Raw genomic sequence first — 18326 nt, 5'->3', positions numbered from 1 at the left:
ATTGTTCTTTTTTTACTGTCCCGATTTTAGCGGGGTTTTTATAATACTGGGAGGGTAGGAGAAAGAACTGTTGGAGGTAGGGGTGTATGTTGCAATTGGCCACCTTCATTAGCATTAAATGGCCTTACAGCTTCAAGGTCTGGCTGCTTACTGCCTGGGGCGATCCACAGATCTATAAACCCCCCTTTTCTAGTTTCCAACAGACCCCAAAACCTCTGAGGATGCCTGCCATAGATTCAGGCGAAACATCAGGAGAGAATGCTTCTGGAACAAGGTCAGACAGCCTGGAAAACTCACAGCAGCCTATACTATTTACAGTCTGAACAACATTGCAGCCCAAAGGACAGGTTCCCCGCTGGGCTGAAAAAGAAAGCTTCCAAAGCCAAAGACTCCCTTCAAGACCTTGGAGAGCTCAGTCTGTGCGTAAAAGGCGCAGAACAAGAAGGAGCAGGAGAGTGACCTGAATGCGCTCTTATAAAAGGTCGAAAGCAAATCCAGTGGGACTAGGAGAGGATTCGAGTTGTCTATAGGCATGTTCCCCACACGGTTTCAAACTCCACAAGCCCAGGCTCCCTCCAACACCTTGGGAAATCCAATGCCTAAAAGGCGAAGAAGAAGAAGGAGCTGGAGAGTGACCTAAATGTGCCCTGTCTGTTTGGGGGCTCCTAAAAGGTCAAAACCAAGTCGAGTGAGGCTAGGAGAGGACCAGAGCTGTCTACACGCCTGTTCCCCACTCGGTTTCAAACTCCACAAGCCCAGGAGGGATGCAACATCTTGAAACTGCACAAGCCCAGACTCTATCCAACACCTTGGAGAGCTCTGTGCGTAAAAGGTGAAGGAGTTGGAGAGTGATCTGAATGCGCCCTGCCTGTTTGGGGGCTTCTAAAAGGTCGAAACCAAGTCGAGTGAGGCTAGGAGAGGACCAGAGCTGTCTACACATCTGTTTCCCACTCAGTTTCAAACTCCACAAGCCCAGGAGGGATACAAGACAACACCTTGAAACTGCACAAACCCAGACTCTCTCCAACACCTTGGAGAGCTTTGTGCGCAAAAGGCGAAGAAGGAGCTGGAAAGTGACCTAAATGCGCTATGCTGGGGCTCCTAAAACGTCGAAACCAAAGGGAGTGGGACTAGGAGAGGATTAGAGTTGTCTACACGCCCGTTCCCCATCCGATTTCAAACTCCACAAGCCCAGGAAGCATCCAACCCCTTGGAGAGCTCTGTGCGTAAAAGGCAAGGAGCTGGAAAGTGACCTAAATGCGTTCTGCCAGTTTGGGAGCTCCTAAAAGGTCGAAACCAAGGAGAGTGGGACTGGGAGAGGATTAGAGTTGTCTACACGCCTCTTCCCCGCCCGGTTTCCAACTCCACAAGCCCAGGCTCCCTCCAACACCTTGGGAAACCCAATGCGTAAAAGGCGACAGCAATGAGACTCGTGCGTAAAGGCGAAGAAATGCAAGATGCGCAAAGGCGAAACGCAGGACAAAAAAGAAAGAAACCTCCGGATTTCTTTCCTGTGCTTTCTTTTTGGCCTTCGCTGCCCCCCCCCCCCCCGACCCCCTTCTCCAACTCACCTGTCGTCGTTCTGGAAGCTCTGATCACCCAAAAGCAAGTCCCGGAAGCGGTACCGGGGCGGCAAAGGGAGCACCTCGGAGTCCACGTCGCTCATGGCCCCCAAGGAGGAGATGTCCAAGAGGACCCCGCTGTTCGCGCCGCCGCCTCTGCTTCTGCAGCCGCCCGAGGACGATGCCGCCGCCTGGAGCCTAAGAGGGAGGAGGAGGAGGAGAAGTAGGGGGAGGAGGTGAGTGTGGGAGCCGCCTCCTTCCCGCCCTGCTTCGGGTGAAACTGGAGCTCCTTCCCCGGTTGGGTCTGGACCCCTCGGGAGCGCAAAGGCTGGCATCCGGGGAGAGATGGATAATCACACACACCGGTTCCCCAAGTGGCAAGCACGCCTTCTCCCCCCCCCCCCCCCCCACCATTGGATCTCTCCTCCCTTCCTGCGGGCAGCTTGGTTATGCATTGAATCCTACACTCCCAAAGGGGCCATCCAGGCAGGAAGGCACAATCCAATCCCTCCCTCCAGCCTCTGCTTCCAAACCTCCAGGGAAGAAAAAAAAAGACTCCATCATGGAAGCATATAATCATAGGAAAGAAGGCACAATCCAATCCCTCCCGACAGATGACCCTCCAGCCTCTGTTTCCAAACCTCCAGGGAAGGAAGGAGACTCCATCATGGAAAGAAAATCGTAGAACCATAGGCAAGAAGGCACAATCCAATCCCTCCCGACTGATGACCCTCCAGCCTCTGCTTCCAGACCTCCAGGGAAGGAAGGAGACTCCATCATGGAAGCATAGAACCATAGGCAAGAAGACACAATCCAATCCCTCCTGACAGATGGCCCTCTAGCCTCAGCTTCCAAACCTCCAGGGAAGGAAGGATACTCCAGCATGGAAGCATAGAACCATAGGCAAGAAGGCACAATCCAATCCCTCCTGACAGATGGTCCTCTTGCCTCTGCTTCCAAACCTCCAGGGAAGGAAGGAGACTCCATCATAGAAGCATAGAACCATGGGCAAGAAGGCACAATCCAATCCCTCCTGACAGATGGTCCCCTTGCCTCTGCTTCCAAACATCCAGGGAAGGAAGGAGACTCCATCATGGAAGCATAGAACCATAGGCAAGAAGGCACAATCCAATCCCTCCTGTCAGATGGCCCTCCAGCCTCTGCTTCCAAACCACCAGGGAAGGAAGGAGACTCTATCATAGAATCTAAGGGTTGAAATGGACCCCAAGGGCCTTCCAGTCCAACTCCCTTCTGCCACGCAAGAAGGCACCATCCAATCCCTCCCGACAGATGGCCCTCCAACCTCTGCTTCCAAACCTCCAGGGAAGGAAGGAGACTCCATCATAGAACCATAGGGTTGAAATGGACCCCAAGGGCCTTCCAGTGTGACTCTCTTCTGCCAGGCAAGAAGGCACAATCCAATCCCTCCTGATAGATGGTCCTCCAGCCTCTGTTTCCAAACCTTCAGGAAAGGAACGAGACTCTCAACATGGAATAATAGAACTATAGGGTTAAAATGGAACCCAAGGATCCTCCAGTCCAACTTTCTTCTGCCAGGCAAGAAGGCACAATCCAATCCCTCCTGACAGATGGACCTCCAGCCTCTGTTTCCAAACCTTCAGGAAAGGAACGAGACTCCAACATGGAATAATAGAACTGTAGGGTTAAAATGGAACCCAAGGGCCCTCCAGTCCAACTTTCTTCTGCCAGGCAAGAAGGCACAATCCAATCCCTCCTGACAGATGGATCTCCAGCCTCTGCTTCCAAACCTCCAGAAAAGGAAATCATAGAAGCAAAGGGTTGAATAGACCCCAAGGACCTTCTAGTCTGACTCTTTTCTGCCAGGCAAGAGTGTGATGGAGGCTGGATGGTCATCTGTCAGGGGTGCTTTGAAAACAATTTTTCTGCTTCTTGGCAGAATGGGGGTTGAACTGGATGGCCCACTAGGTCTCTTCCAACTCTATATGATTCATGATAAGTTGGAGGAAAAGAAAGTCCCCAGGGAGGGGAGAGAGAGAGAGACTGAGGATGGGCAGAGTCCTTGCCTTAAATCACTGCTCGATCAGGAATGCAGGAAGCAAATTCAATTGTTTCTGCCTCAAAAGTCCATGGATGCGGGAATACAGAAGGATGCATGGCTTCTTTAATGCAAAAATAATGAACTGAGCATCTGTGTATGTCAGACCAGCTGCCCTTCTTATGTAATGCAATTTTCCAAAAAATAAGAAAGAAGAGTTCCTTCTTTTTTTTTATTCAGATTTTTTTTATTCAGACGTTTGACTATGCGTATTTGTGTTTTTAATAGGTTTTTAAATTATCATTTTTTTGCCATGTCAGGAGCGACTTGAGAAACTGCAAGTCGCTTCTGGTGTGAGAGAATTGGCTGTCTGCAAGGACGTTGCCCAGGGGACGCCCGGATGTTTTTATGTTTTACCATCCTTGTGGGCGGCTTCTCTCATGTTCCTGCAATGGGGAGCTGGAGCTGATAGAGAGAGTTCATCCATGCTCTCCCGGGATTCGAACCTGTGACCTGTTGGTCTTCAGTCTTGCTGGCACAGGGGTTTAACATCCTACCTCTCTTCACGCCCAGTGTTTATTTTAAATATTTTAATCTATTACATCTGGCCTGGCCGTGAGGTTTTAAATTTTGTGTGTTATTGCTTATATGTGAGTTACATTAATTGTAGTGTTTCATTTGCTTGCTGCTTTGTTGTTTACTGATGTGTTGTTGGGCTTGGCCTCATGTAAGCTGCCCCAAGTCCCCTTGGGGAAATGGTGGCAGGGTATAAATAAAGTTTTATTATTATTGTTATTTGAAACACAACAAGATGAGTTCACAGCAGACACTCTGCTGGCTGTTGAATTGGATCACACATCGGACACTTCCCAAGTGTCTAGAGCTGTGTGATGTATCGGCGAATAATGCGTGCAGATCCCAGTAAGGTGGCCTTCTGCAGCTGGCAGATGGTAATTTTGTCAGCGCCAATTGTGTTTAAGTGCAGGCCAAGGTCTTTAGGCACTGCACCCAGTGTGCCACTCACTATTGGGACCATCTTTACTGGTTTGTGCCAGAGTCTTTGCAGTTCGATTTTTAAATCCTATTATTATTATTATTATTATTATTATTATTATTATTAACCCACTGCACCACTGGGGGCTCCAGGTTATCATTATTGACATATTGTCAAAGGCTTTCATGGCCAGAATAACTGGGTTGTTGTGAGTTTTCCAGGCTGTATGGCCATGTTCCAGAAGCATTCTCAACTGATGGGATTTTGGTCTGCATCAATAGGAGCATAGTGTCCTCATCTAGGGAAGTAATGCTACCCCTCTATTCCGCCTTGGTTAGACCACACCTGGAATACTGTGTCCAATCCTGGGCACCACAATTGAAGAAAGATATTGACAAACTGGAATGTGTCCAGAGGAGGGCGACTAAAATTACCAAGGATCTTGAGAACAAGCCCTATGAAGAGTGGCTTAAAGAGCTGGGCATGTTTAGCCTAAAGAAGAGAAGGCTGAGAGGAGACATGATAGCAATGTATAAATATGTGAGAGGAAGTCACAGGGAGGAGGGAGCAAGCTTGTTTTCTGCTTCCCTGGAGGCTAGGACACGGAGCAATGGCTTCAAACTACAACAAAAGAGATTCCATCTGAACATGAGGAAGAACTTCCTGACTGTGAGAGCTGTTCAGCAGTGGAACTCTCTGCCCCAGTGTGTGGTGGAGGCTCCTTCTTTGGAAGCTTTTAAACAGAGACTGGATGGCCGTCTGTCAGGGGTGCTTTGAATGCAATATTCCTGCTTCTTGGCAGAATGGGGTTGGACTGAATGGCCCATGAGGTCTCTTCCAACTCTATGACTATGATTCCATGATGTTGGTGGTGGCCAATTGCAACATTCACACCTACCTCCAACAGATAAGAGTTCTTTCTCCCACCCTGGACATTTCACAGATACATAAACCCAATTTTCCTAGTTTCCAACAGACCTCACAACCTCTGATGATGCCTGCCATAGATGCAGGTGAAACGTCAGGAGAGAATGCTTCTGGAACATGGCCACACAGTCCAGAAACTCACAAAAACCCATTGCTGATGTACTTTTGTGCTATACATTTTTCTAGCTGCAGTGTGCTTTAGCCTGGTGAATAGTCTGGGAAAAATGCAACAAAAGCAATGGATGGGTTGCCTTTCTGCAACCTTGACCTGAATTGCAGCCCAAATGTCCAAATGAATCTTTGGGAGAAAATGAGGAAGAAACTGCAACATGACAGCCAATACATAAAGCCTGCAACGAGCATCATTGCTTTAGGCAGACCCTGCCATGGGCCTGACAATCTAGTTCCTGTTGCCAAACCTCTATTCCTTGATTATGATGATGATGTATATTCCACTTTTATTTCCTGACCAAGATACAAAGATAAAGTAATCACAGTTCCAGAAACTCTAGATTCTGGCCCTTGGATCCAACCTAATAGCATCCCAAATGCAGACAAATCTCCGTGATCAGAGTGATGTTCACCGAAGAGAACGTGAAAGGTTAGGAGGCTCCAGGGAACTATTTTTAAATAGGCACTTTTCCTCTTTTAGCAACCAAGGCAACTTGCCAAGTTCTCCAAAGTCATAGAATCATAGTTGGAAAAGACTTCATGGGTCATCTTGTCTGACCCCCTTCTGCCATGCAGAAAAAGCACAATCAAAGCACCCCCACCCAGCCTCTGTTTAAAAGCCTCGAAGGAAGGAGCTTCTACCAGACTCCGAGGCAGAGAGTTCCATTGCTGAACAGCTCTTACAGTCAGGAAGCTCTTCCTAATGTTCAATTGGACTCTCCTTTCCTGTCATTTGCTTTAGCACAGCAGGTTAAATTGCCAGCTGCAGAAAATCTTGCCAACCAAAAGGTCGACAGTCCAAGCCCAGGTTGGGGTGAGCTCCCAATCATCAATCCAATCCAATCCAATCCAATCCAATTCTGCTCACCTAGCAGTTCAAAAATAGTAATGTGAGTAGATAAATAGGTACCACTTTGGTGGTGGTGGGGAGTAATAAAAGGCACCCATGCAGACATGCCGGCGATTCAATCAGGAGAGCATCAAAAGGCAACAAAGCTCCTCGGCATGGAAGATGGAGCGACAACACACACACACACCCATGGCCAGAATTGAATACAGCTTCCAGATGGGAACCTTTACCTTTGTTTATGTACTGTCTGTCTTTCTTAATTGTTTAATGGCATTGAATGTGTACTGTTATCCACCCTGAGTCCCCTTGAAGAGATAGGGCAGAATATAAATAAAGTAGGTAAAGGTTTTCCTCTGACATTAAGTCCAGTCATGTACAACTCTGGGGGTTGGCTCATCTCCATTTCTAAGCCGAAGAGCCAGCGTTGTCCATAGACACCTCCAAGGACATGTGGTCAGCATGACTGCATGGGGTGCCGTTTTACCTACCTGCTTATTCACATTTGCATGTTTTCAAACTGCTAAGTTGGCAGAAGCTGGGGTTAACAACAGGAGCTCATGTTGCTCCCCAGATTTGAACCTGCGACCTTTCAGTATATTATATTATTAGTATTATTGTTTCAAGTTCTAGTTTTCAGGGCAACAGAAAACAAGCCTGCTCCCCCTTCCTTTATGACATCCTTTCACATATTTATACATGGCGATCGTGTCTCTTCTCAGCTTTCTCTTCTGCAGGATAAACAGACCCAACTCTTTAAGCCGCTCCTCAGAGGGATTATTCATGGTCTCCAGGCCTTTGACCCTTTCGGTCTTCCTCTGGACACCTTCCAGCTTAGAGCCAATATCTCTTTTAAACTGTGTGGCCCAGGATTGGACACAGTATACCAGGTAAAGAGGTCTGACCAAAGCAGAATAGAGAGTCAACCTGACTTACTTACTTACTTACTTAGGCGATCCCTCGTTGGCCGAGTAGGATAGTCTTCCAGGATCAGTATTCTGGTGGGTCCGTAGGTGGCTGTGGAGCCCTATTCTTGATCTGCATCTTCTTCCGCAGTGAAGGCATTGGTTTCCAGGTGGAAGGCGGTCTCGGTCGGGGTTGGCATGATGCACCTTCCTCTTGTCACGTTTTTCTCTTTCACTCTCCATTCGTGCCTCTTCAAATTCTGCAGCACTGCTGGTCACAGCTGACCTCCAGCTGGAGCGCTCAAGGGCCAGGGCTTCCCAGTTCTCAATGTCTATTCTGCTTTGGTTAGGCCTCTTTACCTGGAATACTGCATCCAATTCTGGGCAGCACAACTTAAAAGAGAGATTGACTCTAAGGTGGAACGTGTGGCAGCGAAGCAAAGGGCGGCTGGTATTTCTCCAAGGAGCCAAAAGGAGCTGTCCCACCACACTTTTGGAGTTCGTCTGCCTGGCTTCGTTTCTTTCAATTTCCCCTTGAGCAAGGAGTGTGGGTTCCTGTTTCTTTCTCTGAGTCAGGCGGTGAGTCAGATTTGGTTGAACTTCATCCATATCAAATCAATGATCAATGTGACCTTCTCGCTCAGGTTGAAGACGATCGCTCAATTCCGTCTGTTGCTTTGCCGACGTCGCCTCCATTGCGTTCTTGGAGTAACATAGTCCTAAGCGTATTTCACACACACACACACACACAACTCAAACTCAAAGAATCCAGTTGGCTCATTCTGCATGAAATACAGTCTTTGTTTCAATCTTATCCCAGCCTAAAACAAACAGTACAATGCAATATAGACACCTGTTTGGAATCGTAAGGGAGACCTCTTGGATCCAACTGACAACCTGTTGGTTTCCATAATGTGTCTATACCAGGCATGGGTATATGTTGACCCTCCAGGTGTTTTGGACTTCAACTCCCACAATTCCTAACAGCCAATAGGTGAAGTCTAAAACACCTGGAGGGCCGAAGTTTGCCCATGCCTGCTCTAGAATGAAACTGCCTTGGTTCAATGCTATGGGATCATGGAGGCTGCCAAAGAATGCAAATGCCTCACCAAAACTACAAATCCCAGCATTGCATAGAATTGAGCTGTGGCAATTAAATTATAGGTGACATTCCTTGAAGCAGCTTCCCCTTTTGTTTCAGCTCAGCACTAAGATTCTGCGAATCTAACGCACACCCTAACTTTGGGACGGCAATTTAGCCAAAAAGGGTGCGCATTAGATTTGAGTAAATACGGTACTTGCTCGCTGGCAAGATACCTGGTGCCAACTGCCTTACAGGCAACACTAACCTCATCAGCTTTTGAGCCAGATCATAAGCAATCACCGTCATCCTGGGGCTGAAACCAAGCTTCGAACGGTTAAGGAAGACTCCTTTTTCCATTCCAATATGCAGGAAACACCTCCCATGTTCACTGTTCAGAGAGGAAACCCATTCGGAAAGGCCTCCTCCTCAAAGGTAATCGCCCTGTGTGTGCATCTTATTCCGAAGAGGATCAGGGAAGCATTTTGACGGCTTTCCTTCCTCTCCTTCTCGCTGTCTGCAGCCTCCAGTGCCAAGGACAAAGGCACAAACCACAAATGACAGGCATTTGCAGATTAAAAAACACAACACATAGGAGGAGATGAGCCACGTCCATGCTGTGGCTCTCAGACAGCCTGGAGCCCCGTGTGTCTGGATGGCGATGCAAGGAAACTGGGGAAAGGAACCAAATATCCTCCTTTTCCACTGAGCATAAGCCCGTTATCTCTTCTTTGCACATCAGCTTCTTATTATTCATCGGCTTACTCTTTGCAGAAGAGAGGAAAGGGGCATGCAATAGGCGGCTTTGGTTATCCATCCAAAGGCACGGAGCAGACTTGGACTTGGGGAGGCAAGACATGGTTTAAGGGGGCATCTACACCAGGTATGGGCAAACTTTGGCCCTCCAGGTGTTTTGGACTACAATTCCCACAATTTCTGTAATTTTTTCCAGGTTGTGATCCCACCAGTTCTTTGTCACAGGAAGATGGTATTTGTGGCACAAGTTCTAATGAATCATCTGAGCAACGGTGTTATGCTTGTAGTCTGTTTGTGTAATCCTCTTGCAGCAGCTGAGGATGTGATCGTTTGTTTCATCTGCTTCCTTGCAGAGTCTACATTTGGGATCTGTTGTCGACTTTTCAATTGTGGCTCTGATGGCATTTGTTCTTATGGCTTGTTCTTGGGCTGCCAGATTATTATTATTATTATATGATAATAATATTTTCATTATATAATAAAACATTATATTATCATTTATAGAGTAGGATACTCTATTATATATGATATAGTAGCATAATATCGGGATTGTGGCGCAGCTGGCTGAGTGTCAGCTGCATTAAGATCACTCTGACCAAAAGGTTATGAGTTCGAAGCCAGCCCGGGTTGGAGTGGGTTTCCAACCAATTGTGTGTAGCCTGTTGTCAACCTTTGCAACCCGAAAGACAGTTGCATCTGTCAAGTAGGAAAATTAGGTACCACCTTAAAGTGTGGGGAGACTAAATTAACTAATTTATGAGGCCATAAAAGAAGACTCCAGCAGAGCATTCCAGCGGGGAAGCATGCGGGGAATGCGGAAGTACTTCATCAGCATCGCAAATGGATGATGAAAATGACAGCTCCCCTGGCGGCCAGAAACAGTTAAATAGCCTCTGTGTATGTCTGTATATGTTTGTACGTCAAAAATTGGCATTGAATGTTTGCCATATATGTGTACACTGTAATCTGCCCTGAGTCCCCTGCGGGGTGATAAGGGCAGAATATAAAAGCTGTAAGTAAGTAAGTAAATAAATAAATAAATATAGTATTGAGCCATGACAGTTCGAGTGGTCTCAAATGGCATTATTTCCAACTCAAATTCTGTTGACAAAAAACTAGTTTGGCTTTCTCCCACCTTCTTTCTCCCAATGAAGAAATAGAGATATTGTTGGGTTGGGTATTTTAAAAACTATTCAGTGTTATCCAAAGTATTAGGGTGTTTTTTTCTTCTTTCTTTATTTATTTCTTTCAAGCAAAACCTTAATATTTCTCTGGCAGTTAAGGATGTTCATCAACCTTCCAGCGGCAACTGGCTCTTCCCTGGAAGTCTCACTTAACGCTTGCTCAAAGTGATATTTATGGCTTTTCATATGACTTTTTGACAGATCCACAATTGCCGTTCTTTCAGTGCTTCGCAGCCAGCTCTTTCAGAGCATCAGAAAAGCCAGCAAGCCTGTCTTCGGTGACCTTTCCGTTTGGAGAGCTCCTATTGGATCGCCTTTTTTCTTTTCCCATTTTCTGTTTTGGGAGGGGGTTAATAATTACAAGTTATACAAGGGGCACAAAAGGTTTTAATGGCACTCAGGAGGGAATCGGTGGGCAGCTGCATCTCCCACCGACTTCCACCTTCCCATCAGTACATAATGAGATGCTTTGATCCTAATAGATGACGGAAAGCAACGTATAAAGATATGTTATTAAAATATTAAAGGATTGGAAGCTTTCATGTTCATTTTTAGGTACTTGGCGTTGGAGTCCTCTAGCAGATACTGGTGTAACATACACTCTTTATGGACTAATATCCAGTCATATTGGAATATGACTTTGGAGACCAGGGTTCGAATCCTTGCTCAGCCTCAGAAACCCAAGTCACACTCTCTCAACCTCATTAAAGGATTCAGTCCTGCCTTTCAATAACCAATGAGACCCAAATTCTGGAGGAAAGCAAGAGTCATAGCCATTTTGAAACCCGGGAAAGTCCGTAATGATGCAAAAAGCTATACTCCTTGTTGTGCCATCTTTATAAAGTTCTGGAGAGACTTAACCTGCACAGAATTATGGAAAAAATAGACCCATTTATGATCTCACAGCAAGCTGGCTTCAGGAAAGGGAAAAGCTGAACATCACAAGTGTTGAACCTGACTAAGCACATAGAAGATGGTTTTGAAAGGTGGCAGATTGCAGAAGCTGTCTTCATAGACTTGTCAGCAGCTTATGATACTGTGAACCACCGCCTCCTCCTGAGAAAAATGTATAATATCACAAAGGATTACCACCTCACGCGCCTCATAGGAAACCTGCTACAAAACAGGAGCTTCTTTGTTGAGTTCCAGGGCCAGAGAAGTAGATGGCAGAAACAGAAGAACGGCCTGCCTCAGGGGAGCGTGCTTGCTCCATCCATGTTCAACATCTACACAAATGACCAGCCACTGCCAGAAGGGACAGAGAGTTTCATCTATGCTGATGATCGTGCCATTACTGCTCAAGCAGGGAGCTTTGAGATGGTAGAACAGAAGCTCTCCCAAGCTCTAGGTGCTCTTACTGCCTATTACAGGAAAAACCAGCTGATACCCAACCCATCTAAAACACAGACATGTGCTTTTCATCTCAAGAACAGACAAGCATCCTGAGCTCTGAGGATCACCTGGGAAGGAATCCCACTGGAGCATTGCAACGCACCCAAATACATGGGAGTCACACTGGACCGTGCTCTGACCTACAAAAAGCATTGTCTGAACATCAAGCAAAAAGTGGGTGCCAGAAACAATATCATACGGAAGCTGACTGGCACAACCTGGGGATCACAACCAGACACAGTGAAGACATCTGCCCTTGTGCTTGGCAACTGTGCTGCTGAGTACACCTGCCCAGCATGGAATACAGCTCACCAAGTTAAAACAATGGATGTGGCTCTTAAAGAGACATGCTGCATTATCACAGGATGTCTACACCGTACACTGCTGAAGGAATGATACTGTTTAGCTGGTAACGACATTTGACGGGAAGTAGCAACTTGTAACAAAAGGATCAAGGCATCTCCAGCCTGTTCTCTATTCAGCCAGCACACCAACACCTTAAATGAAGAAATAGCTTTCTAAGATCTACTGAGAGACTCACAAGCACATCTCAACAAGCAAGAGTCCAAAGGTGGCAGGTGAAAACCTGGAACTTCAACCAGTGGCTGATAACTAGTGAGAAACTCCCTCCTGGGAACACAGAAGACTGGGCAATTTGGAAGGTGCTAAATAGACTGCACTCTGGCACCACGAGATGCAGAACTAACCTGAAGAAATGAGGCCGCAAAGTGGAGTGTACAACATGTGAGTGTGGAGAAGAGCAAACCACAGACCACCTACTAGAATGCAACCTGAGCACAATGGAGGACCTTCTCACAGCAGCACCAGAGGCACTCCAAGTGGCCAGCTTCTGGTCAAAGGACATTTAGTATAATGTCAAGGAGGGAAGGAAGAAGAGGGAAGGAAGGAAGGATGAAAGGGTTGAAGGGAAGGAAGGAGGGAGGGAGAAAGAGAGAGGGAAGGAAGGAAGGAGAGGAAGGAAGGAGAGGAAGGAAGGAGAGGAAGAAAGGGTGAAAGGGAAGGAGGAAGGAAAGAGAAGGAAAGAAGGATAGAATGGTGAGAGAGAGGAGGGCCTGAGAAAAAAGCCCAAGGGGCCACATATAGCCCATGGGCCTGGGTTTGCCCATGCCTAGTGTAGACCCATGGAACATAGGTCAAACTGCGTGATATGGGTCTCTCCTGGATCAAATTGCATTCCATGGCAACGTAGATTCAGCCAAAGATTCCAATGCAGAAAGGCTGACATTTTGAAAAGATCCTTGTCAATCCAATTTCACCGGTTCTGCCTGTTTAGCAGCCAAGGGAAACTTGAACTCCGGTAAACTTTGCCTGCCGGATACATTACACCAAAGGCGCTGCATTTTTCCCCACCGGAGCTTTGTGGATCCCAGGAGTGAGCCGTTTTCAGGAAGCTGGAGAAGTCCATTTGGCTCCAAGAAGAAACCCATCTCTCTTAGTCGATAATTATTATACGGACTCCTGGGGTTTCCAAGTAAGCTGCGGTTCCGGCAAACGCACAACCAAGAGAGAAATCTCAACTCCTGCTGAAAACCATTGAGAGTTGGCCTGATTCATGACGGACGCCTGGGCATTTGTTTGTCTGAATATTAAAAGCTTCTCTTTCACTATTATTTATTATTATAGGCCATGTATATGGATGTACATTGAGCAACAGAGATAAATAGCGTCGGCTGGTTTGCCGACCACAATCTGTCCCTCGAGGACAGCCTTTCCAAAGTATCTTAGTGTCCCTGCAGTCCTACTGGAGCGCAATGCCCATTTTCCCCTGATGCTGGGGGAGATGGGTGTTGCAATCCAACTACAACTAGACTACAGGTTTATAGCAAAAAGATTACAATACCCATCATCTGCCACCAGCTTGCCCTTGGAGGGGACGGATGTCGTATCCTTGCCAGTGTTTTGCTTTTCGGCGGCAGGGAAGGCTGTCTCTTGAATCAGCATCCTTTTCCTCTGTCTTGGCGGATACAAAAGTGTGAAATCTTCCCAACTCAGCCCAGCAAAGGGCTTCTTCGCTATATGCAGACCTATCTATTTCTCGGCCCTATCTGTCTCAGGATGTTGACATGGAAAGGCCAAAGGTCAGCTTGGATAGACCGGCTCAGGATGGAAAGCAGGCAAGAAGGGTGACGACAGTTTTAGGAATGAGTTTGCAAGTAGAGCAAACCAGGTTCAAATCCCACTCTGCCATACAATCCCATCAGATGGCCTTGGACTAGAGCAGGAATGGGCAAACTTTGGCCCCCCAGGTGTTTTGGACTTCAACTCCCACAATTCCTAACAGCCGATTAGGTACAGGTATAGATTCAGATGCAGATATATCTAGGGCTGGGCTTTAGCAGAGCAGGTTAAATGCCAGCTGCAGTAAATCTTACCAAAAGGTTGACAGTTCCAAGCCTGGGTCAGGGTGAGATCCTGGCCTTTAGCCCAGCTTCTGCCCACCTAGCAGTTTTGAAAACAACAATGTGAGTAGATAAATAGGTGCTGCTTAAGCAGGGAGACATTTAAGGCACCCATAAGAAAATGCCAGAAAAATTCTGGCTAATCAAGGAGGAAATTTACGAACAAAAGGTCTTCAGCAGGGAAAGTGGAGTGATAGTACTCCCCTGTAGCCGGAATCTAGCACAGCCTCCAAGGTGCTGAAGATGGGAAAGCCTATATATATACCTCTATCTATGTACAGTTATCTGCCTTGTTCAGTGTATGATGCATTGAAAGTTTGCAGTATATGTGTTCTGTGATCCGCTCTGAGTCCCCTTCAGGATGAGAAGGGCGGAATATAAATACTGTAAATAGATAGATAGATAGATAGATAGATATACAAATATGTAGATATAAATATAGATACAGGTATAGATGCGTAGAGATATATAGATACAGATAAAGATACAGATATGTATATATGTGTATATATGTGTATATATATGTGTGTGTGTATGTGTGTTTGTGTGTGTGTGTGTATAGGCACTCCTTGCAGACATGACCAAGGAGGTGTCTACGGACAACGCCGGCTCTTCAGCTTAGAAATGGAGATGAGCACCATGCCCCAGAGTCAGACACGACTGGACTTAATGTCAGGGGAAAACCTTATGTATATAGATACATAGATATAGATTAGATATAGGTATAGGTAGATTTAGATATAGATACTGATATTTATTTATTTATTTATTTACAGTATTTATATTCCACCCTTCTCACCCCGCAAAGGGACTCAGGGCAGATTACAATGTACATATACATGGCAAACATTCAATGCCATAGACACACAACATATATAGATAGACACACAGGGACTATTTAACATTCCAGCTTTTTCATGAGGCTATTTTGTACACATATGTAGATATATATACAGATATTTAGATATACAGATATGTATAGAGATAGATAAAGATACATATAGAGATAGCAATAGCAACAGAGACAGAGATAGCGATAGAGATCGTGATAGAGATGAAGATCGAGTCAGCGATATAGATATAGTGATAGCGATAGCAAGATAGAGATAGCAATAGAGATAGCGATAACAATAAGAGATGGCAATAGAGTGATAGCGATAAGAGTTAGATAGTGATAGTGATAGAGATATAGAGATAGTGATAGAGATAGTGATAGCAATAGAGATAGCGATAGTGAAAGTAATAGTAACAGATACAGTTACATAGAGATATAGAGATAGATATAAAGATATAGATACAGATAGGTATATCTATCTATCTATTCAGCAACCCTCGGCTAAAAAGCAGCCAATCACTTGTCAATAGCCCATCTCAATAGAAAGGTAGAATGGAGATCAGGAAAGAACTTCCGAAAATCCGTAACCTCCTGGGAGCCACCACCAAGAAGGCCCTTCCCTTTTATTCCCATCCAAATAACACCAAAAAGGTCTTATTTTAGGAGCGAAATGTCTCTGGACTGTCAGATCTCAGAGCCACAGCTGGCTGGGTGGCAAGCAAGGAAAATTGGGTCTTGCATTTTGCATGGGTTATAAATAGCCAGCTGTAAACACCCACTTGAAGTGTCCCTTTTCCTAGGGACAGGGCCAAAGCTTGTGAGTGGCTGCACCCCCAAAGAACCCCATCCTTTTGAAGCCCCAAAATCCAAAGTTGGATTTTCCTACCAAATCCTGGCTCACCCTTCTTGGCCTTTCTGCGCAGTCTTCCGCTCCGATGGCAGCAAATCCTGCAAACCGGAATCTACGACGGAAACACCACCGAGGCTTCTGAAACCCGAGTCGCCTGGCTCTCCACCCTCCCCTTCTTTCCAGGATGGATTCTTTTGGAAAGCGATGCCCCGTCTTGCCCATGGCTGTCCCTTCCTTCTTTGCACGGGACGGCCGCCCAGGGTTAGCCATACATGGTCAAGAGAAGGGATTTGACAGTTCCCAGTTAAAGTGGGATCTACGAGCAATAGGCCCGAACGTCAACACAAGATCTCCGTGAGAAAAAAGGCAGCGGGAAAGCGAAAAAGAAAGAAAGAAAGTGCCAGGAATAACAGCACAAAAGGATCTGTGCCAATTGACCTGCAGCTGCCATGGCAAATGCACACCAGAGCTGGCTCCCTTAAAATGCATTGGACTACAACACCCATCATCCTTCAGCAGTGTCATGGCACAGTGCTCAAGGGTCTCTGTCAATTGATTGACAAGCTTCGGTAGTTGTCACTGCACATGGACACCAAACTTGGCTCCCTTAAGATGTGTTGGACTACAACACACATCATCCTTCAGTAGTGTCATGACTCAGTGCTCAAGGGTCTCTGTCAATTGATTGACAAGCTTCGGTAGTTGTCACTGCACATGGACACCAAACTTGGCTCCCTTAAGATGTGTTGGACTACAACACACATCATCCTTCAGTAGTGTCATGACTCAGTGCTCAAGGGTCTCTGTCAATTGACCCATGGGCTTTAATAGTTGTCGCTGCAAGCTGACATCAAACCTCTCTCCCTTACAGTGTGATGGACTACAACACCCATCATCCTCCAGTAGTTTCATCACACAGTACTCAAGTGTCTCTGTCAATTGACCCGTGGGCTTCAGTAGTCATCCCTGCAAGCGGACACCAAACCTGGCTCCCTTACAGTGTGATGGAATACAACACCCATCATCCTCCAGGAGTGTAATCACACAGCGCTCAAGTATCTCTGTCAATTGACCTGTGGGCTTTAGTAGTCGTCCCTACAAACGGACACCAAACCTGGCTCCCTTACAATGTGATGGAATACAACACCCATCATTCTCTAGTATTGTAATTACACAGCGCTCAAGGGTCTCTGTTAATTGATCTGTGGGCTTTTGTAGTCATTCCTGCAAACAGACACCAAACCTGGCTCCCTTACAGTGTGATGGAATACAACACCCATCGTCCTTCAGGAGTATAATCACACAGTGCTCAAGGGTCTCTGTTAATTGACCCATGACTTCAGCCGTTCTCCTTGCAATCATACACCAAACATGGCGCCCTTAGGATGTGTCAGACTACAACACCTATCATACTCCAGCAGTGTAATTACTCTGAATACAAGGATCTCTGTGAATTGGTCCTGTGCTTCAGTTGTTGTCACTGCAAGTGGACACCAAACCTGGCTCCCTTAAGCTGTGTTGGACTACAATGACCATCATCCTCCAGCAATATCCTGACACAGTACTCAAAAGTCTCTGTCAATTGACTGATGGGCTTTAGTAGTTGTCCCTGCAAATGGACCCCAAACCTCGCTCCCTTTCGGATACATTGGACTACAATGCCCATCATCCTGCAGCAATGTTAGGTTAAAATGGGGGAGAGAAAGTGTGGTAGTGCCATGAATAAGCAATGCCAGCTCTGGGTGGCATGGCACTAATAAAAATCTCCTATCACTGCACATGAACCCTAGACTTGGCTGCCTTCAGAAGGGTTGGACTACAAGGCCCATCAGTGCAAAACTCAGGAAGGAATCCAGGAAAGAAGGACGTTATTGCTAAACACCTTGTGAACCGACAACGCCCACAGATCCACCGCTGTTAAAGTGGTGTCAAGCTGCAGTCATTCAGTGGAGGGCAAAGGCAAACAAACCCCCTCTGAACAAATATTGCCAAGAAAAATGCATTCATAAGTTCTCCGTAGGGTTGCAATAAATCAGAAGCAATTGAAGGCACACAACAGGAGCCCCAACAACAACAATGCATTAAAGTATTCTCTTGGCTGAGAATACGAAACACCACTCCTGAAAATGCAAATCCCAAGTCTCTATGTGATGAAACCATAGCAGTTCCATTGGAATAATTTCCCTATTATTCTGTTGAATGCAAAGTCTCCCTTCCTTGTGTTGTTGAAGGCTTTCATGGCCTGAATCACTGGATTGATGTGAGTTTTCCGGGCTGTCTGGCCATGTTCCAGAAGCATTCTCTCCGGATATTTCGCCCACAACTATGGCAGGCATCATCAGAGGTTGTGAGGTCTGTTGGAAACTAGGACAGTGGGGTTTATAT

General features: G+C 46.2%; 1 protein-coding gene across 4 annotated transcripts in view; it reads right to left on the bottom strand.

Annotated features, from left to right (window-relative positions):
• The window catches only part of KCNT1 (potassium sodium-activated channel subfamily T member 1), a 132977-nt gene that overhangs the window by 107052 nt on the left and 7599 nt on the right, over positions 1 to 18326 (bottom strand). For all 4 annotated transcript variants that reach the window (XM_060757354.2, XM_060757350.2, XM_060757348.2 and 1 more), the window contains exon 2: positions 1572 to 1760. In XM_060757354.2, coding sequence (XP_060613337.2) covers positions 1572 to 1760 — 189 coding nt within the window. The remainder of the gene's footprint in view (positions 1 to 1571; positions 1761 to 18326) is intronic.

This window comes from Anolis sagrei, chromosome 11, assembly GCF_037176765.1.
Source record: "Anolis sagrei isolate rAnoSag1 chromosome 11, rAnoSag1.mat, whole genome shotgun sequence".
In the NCBI taxonomy this organism is placed as follows: Eukaryota; Metazoa; Chordata; class Lepidosauria; order Squamata; family Dactyloidae; genus Anolis; species Anolis sagrei.
This window is presented reverse-complemented; position numbering and strand designations above follow the sequence as displayed.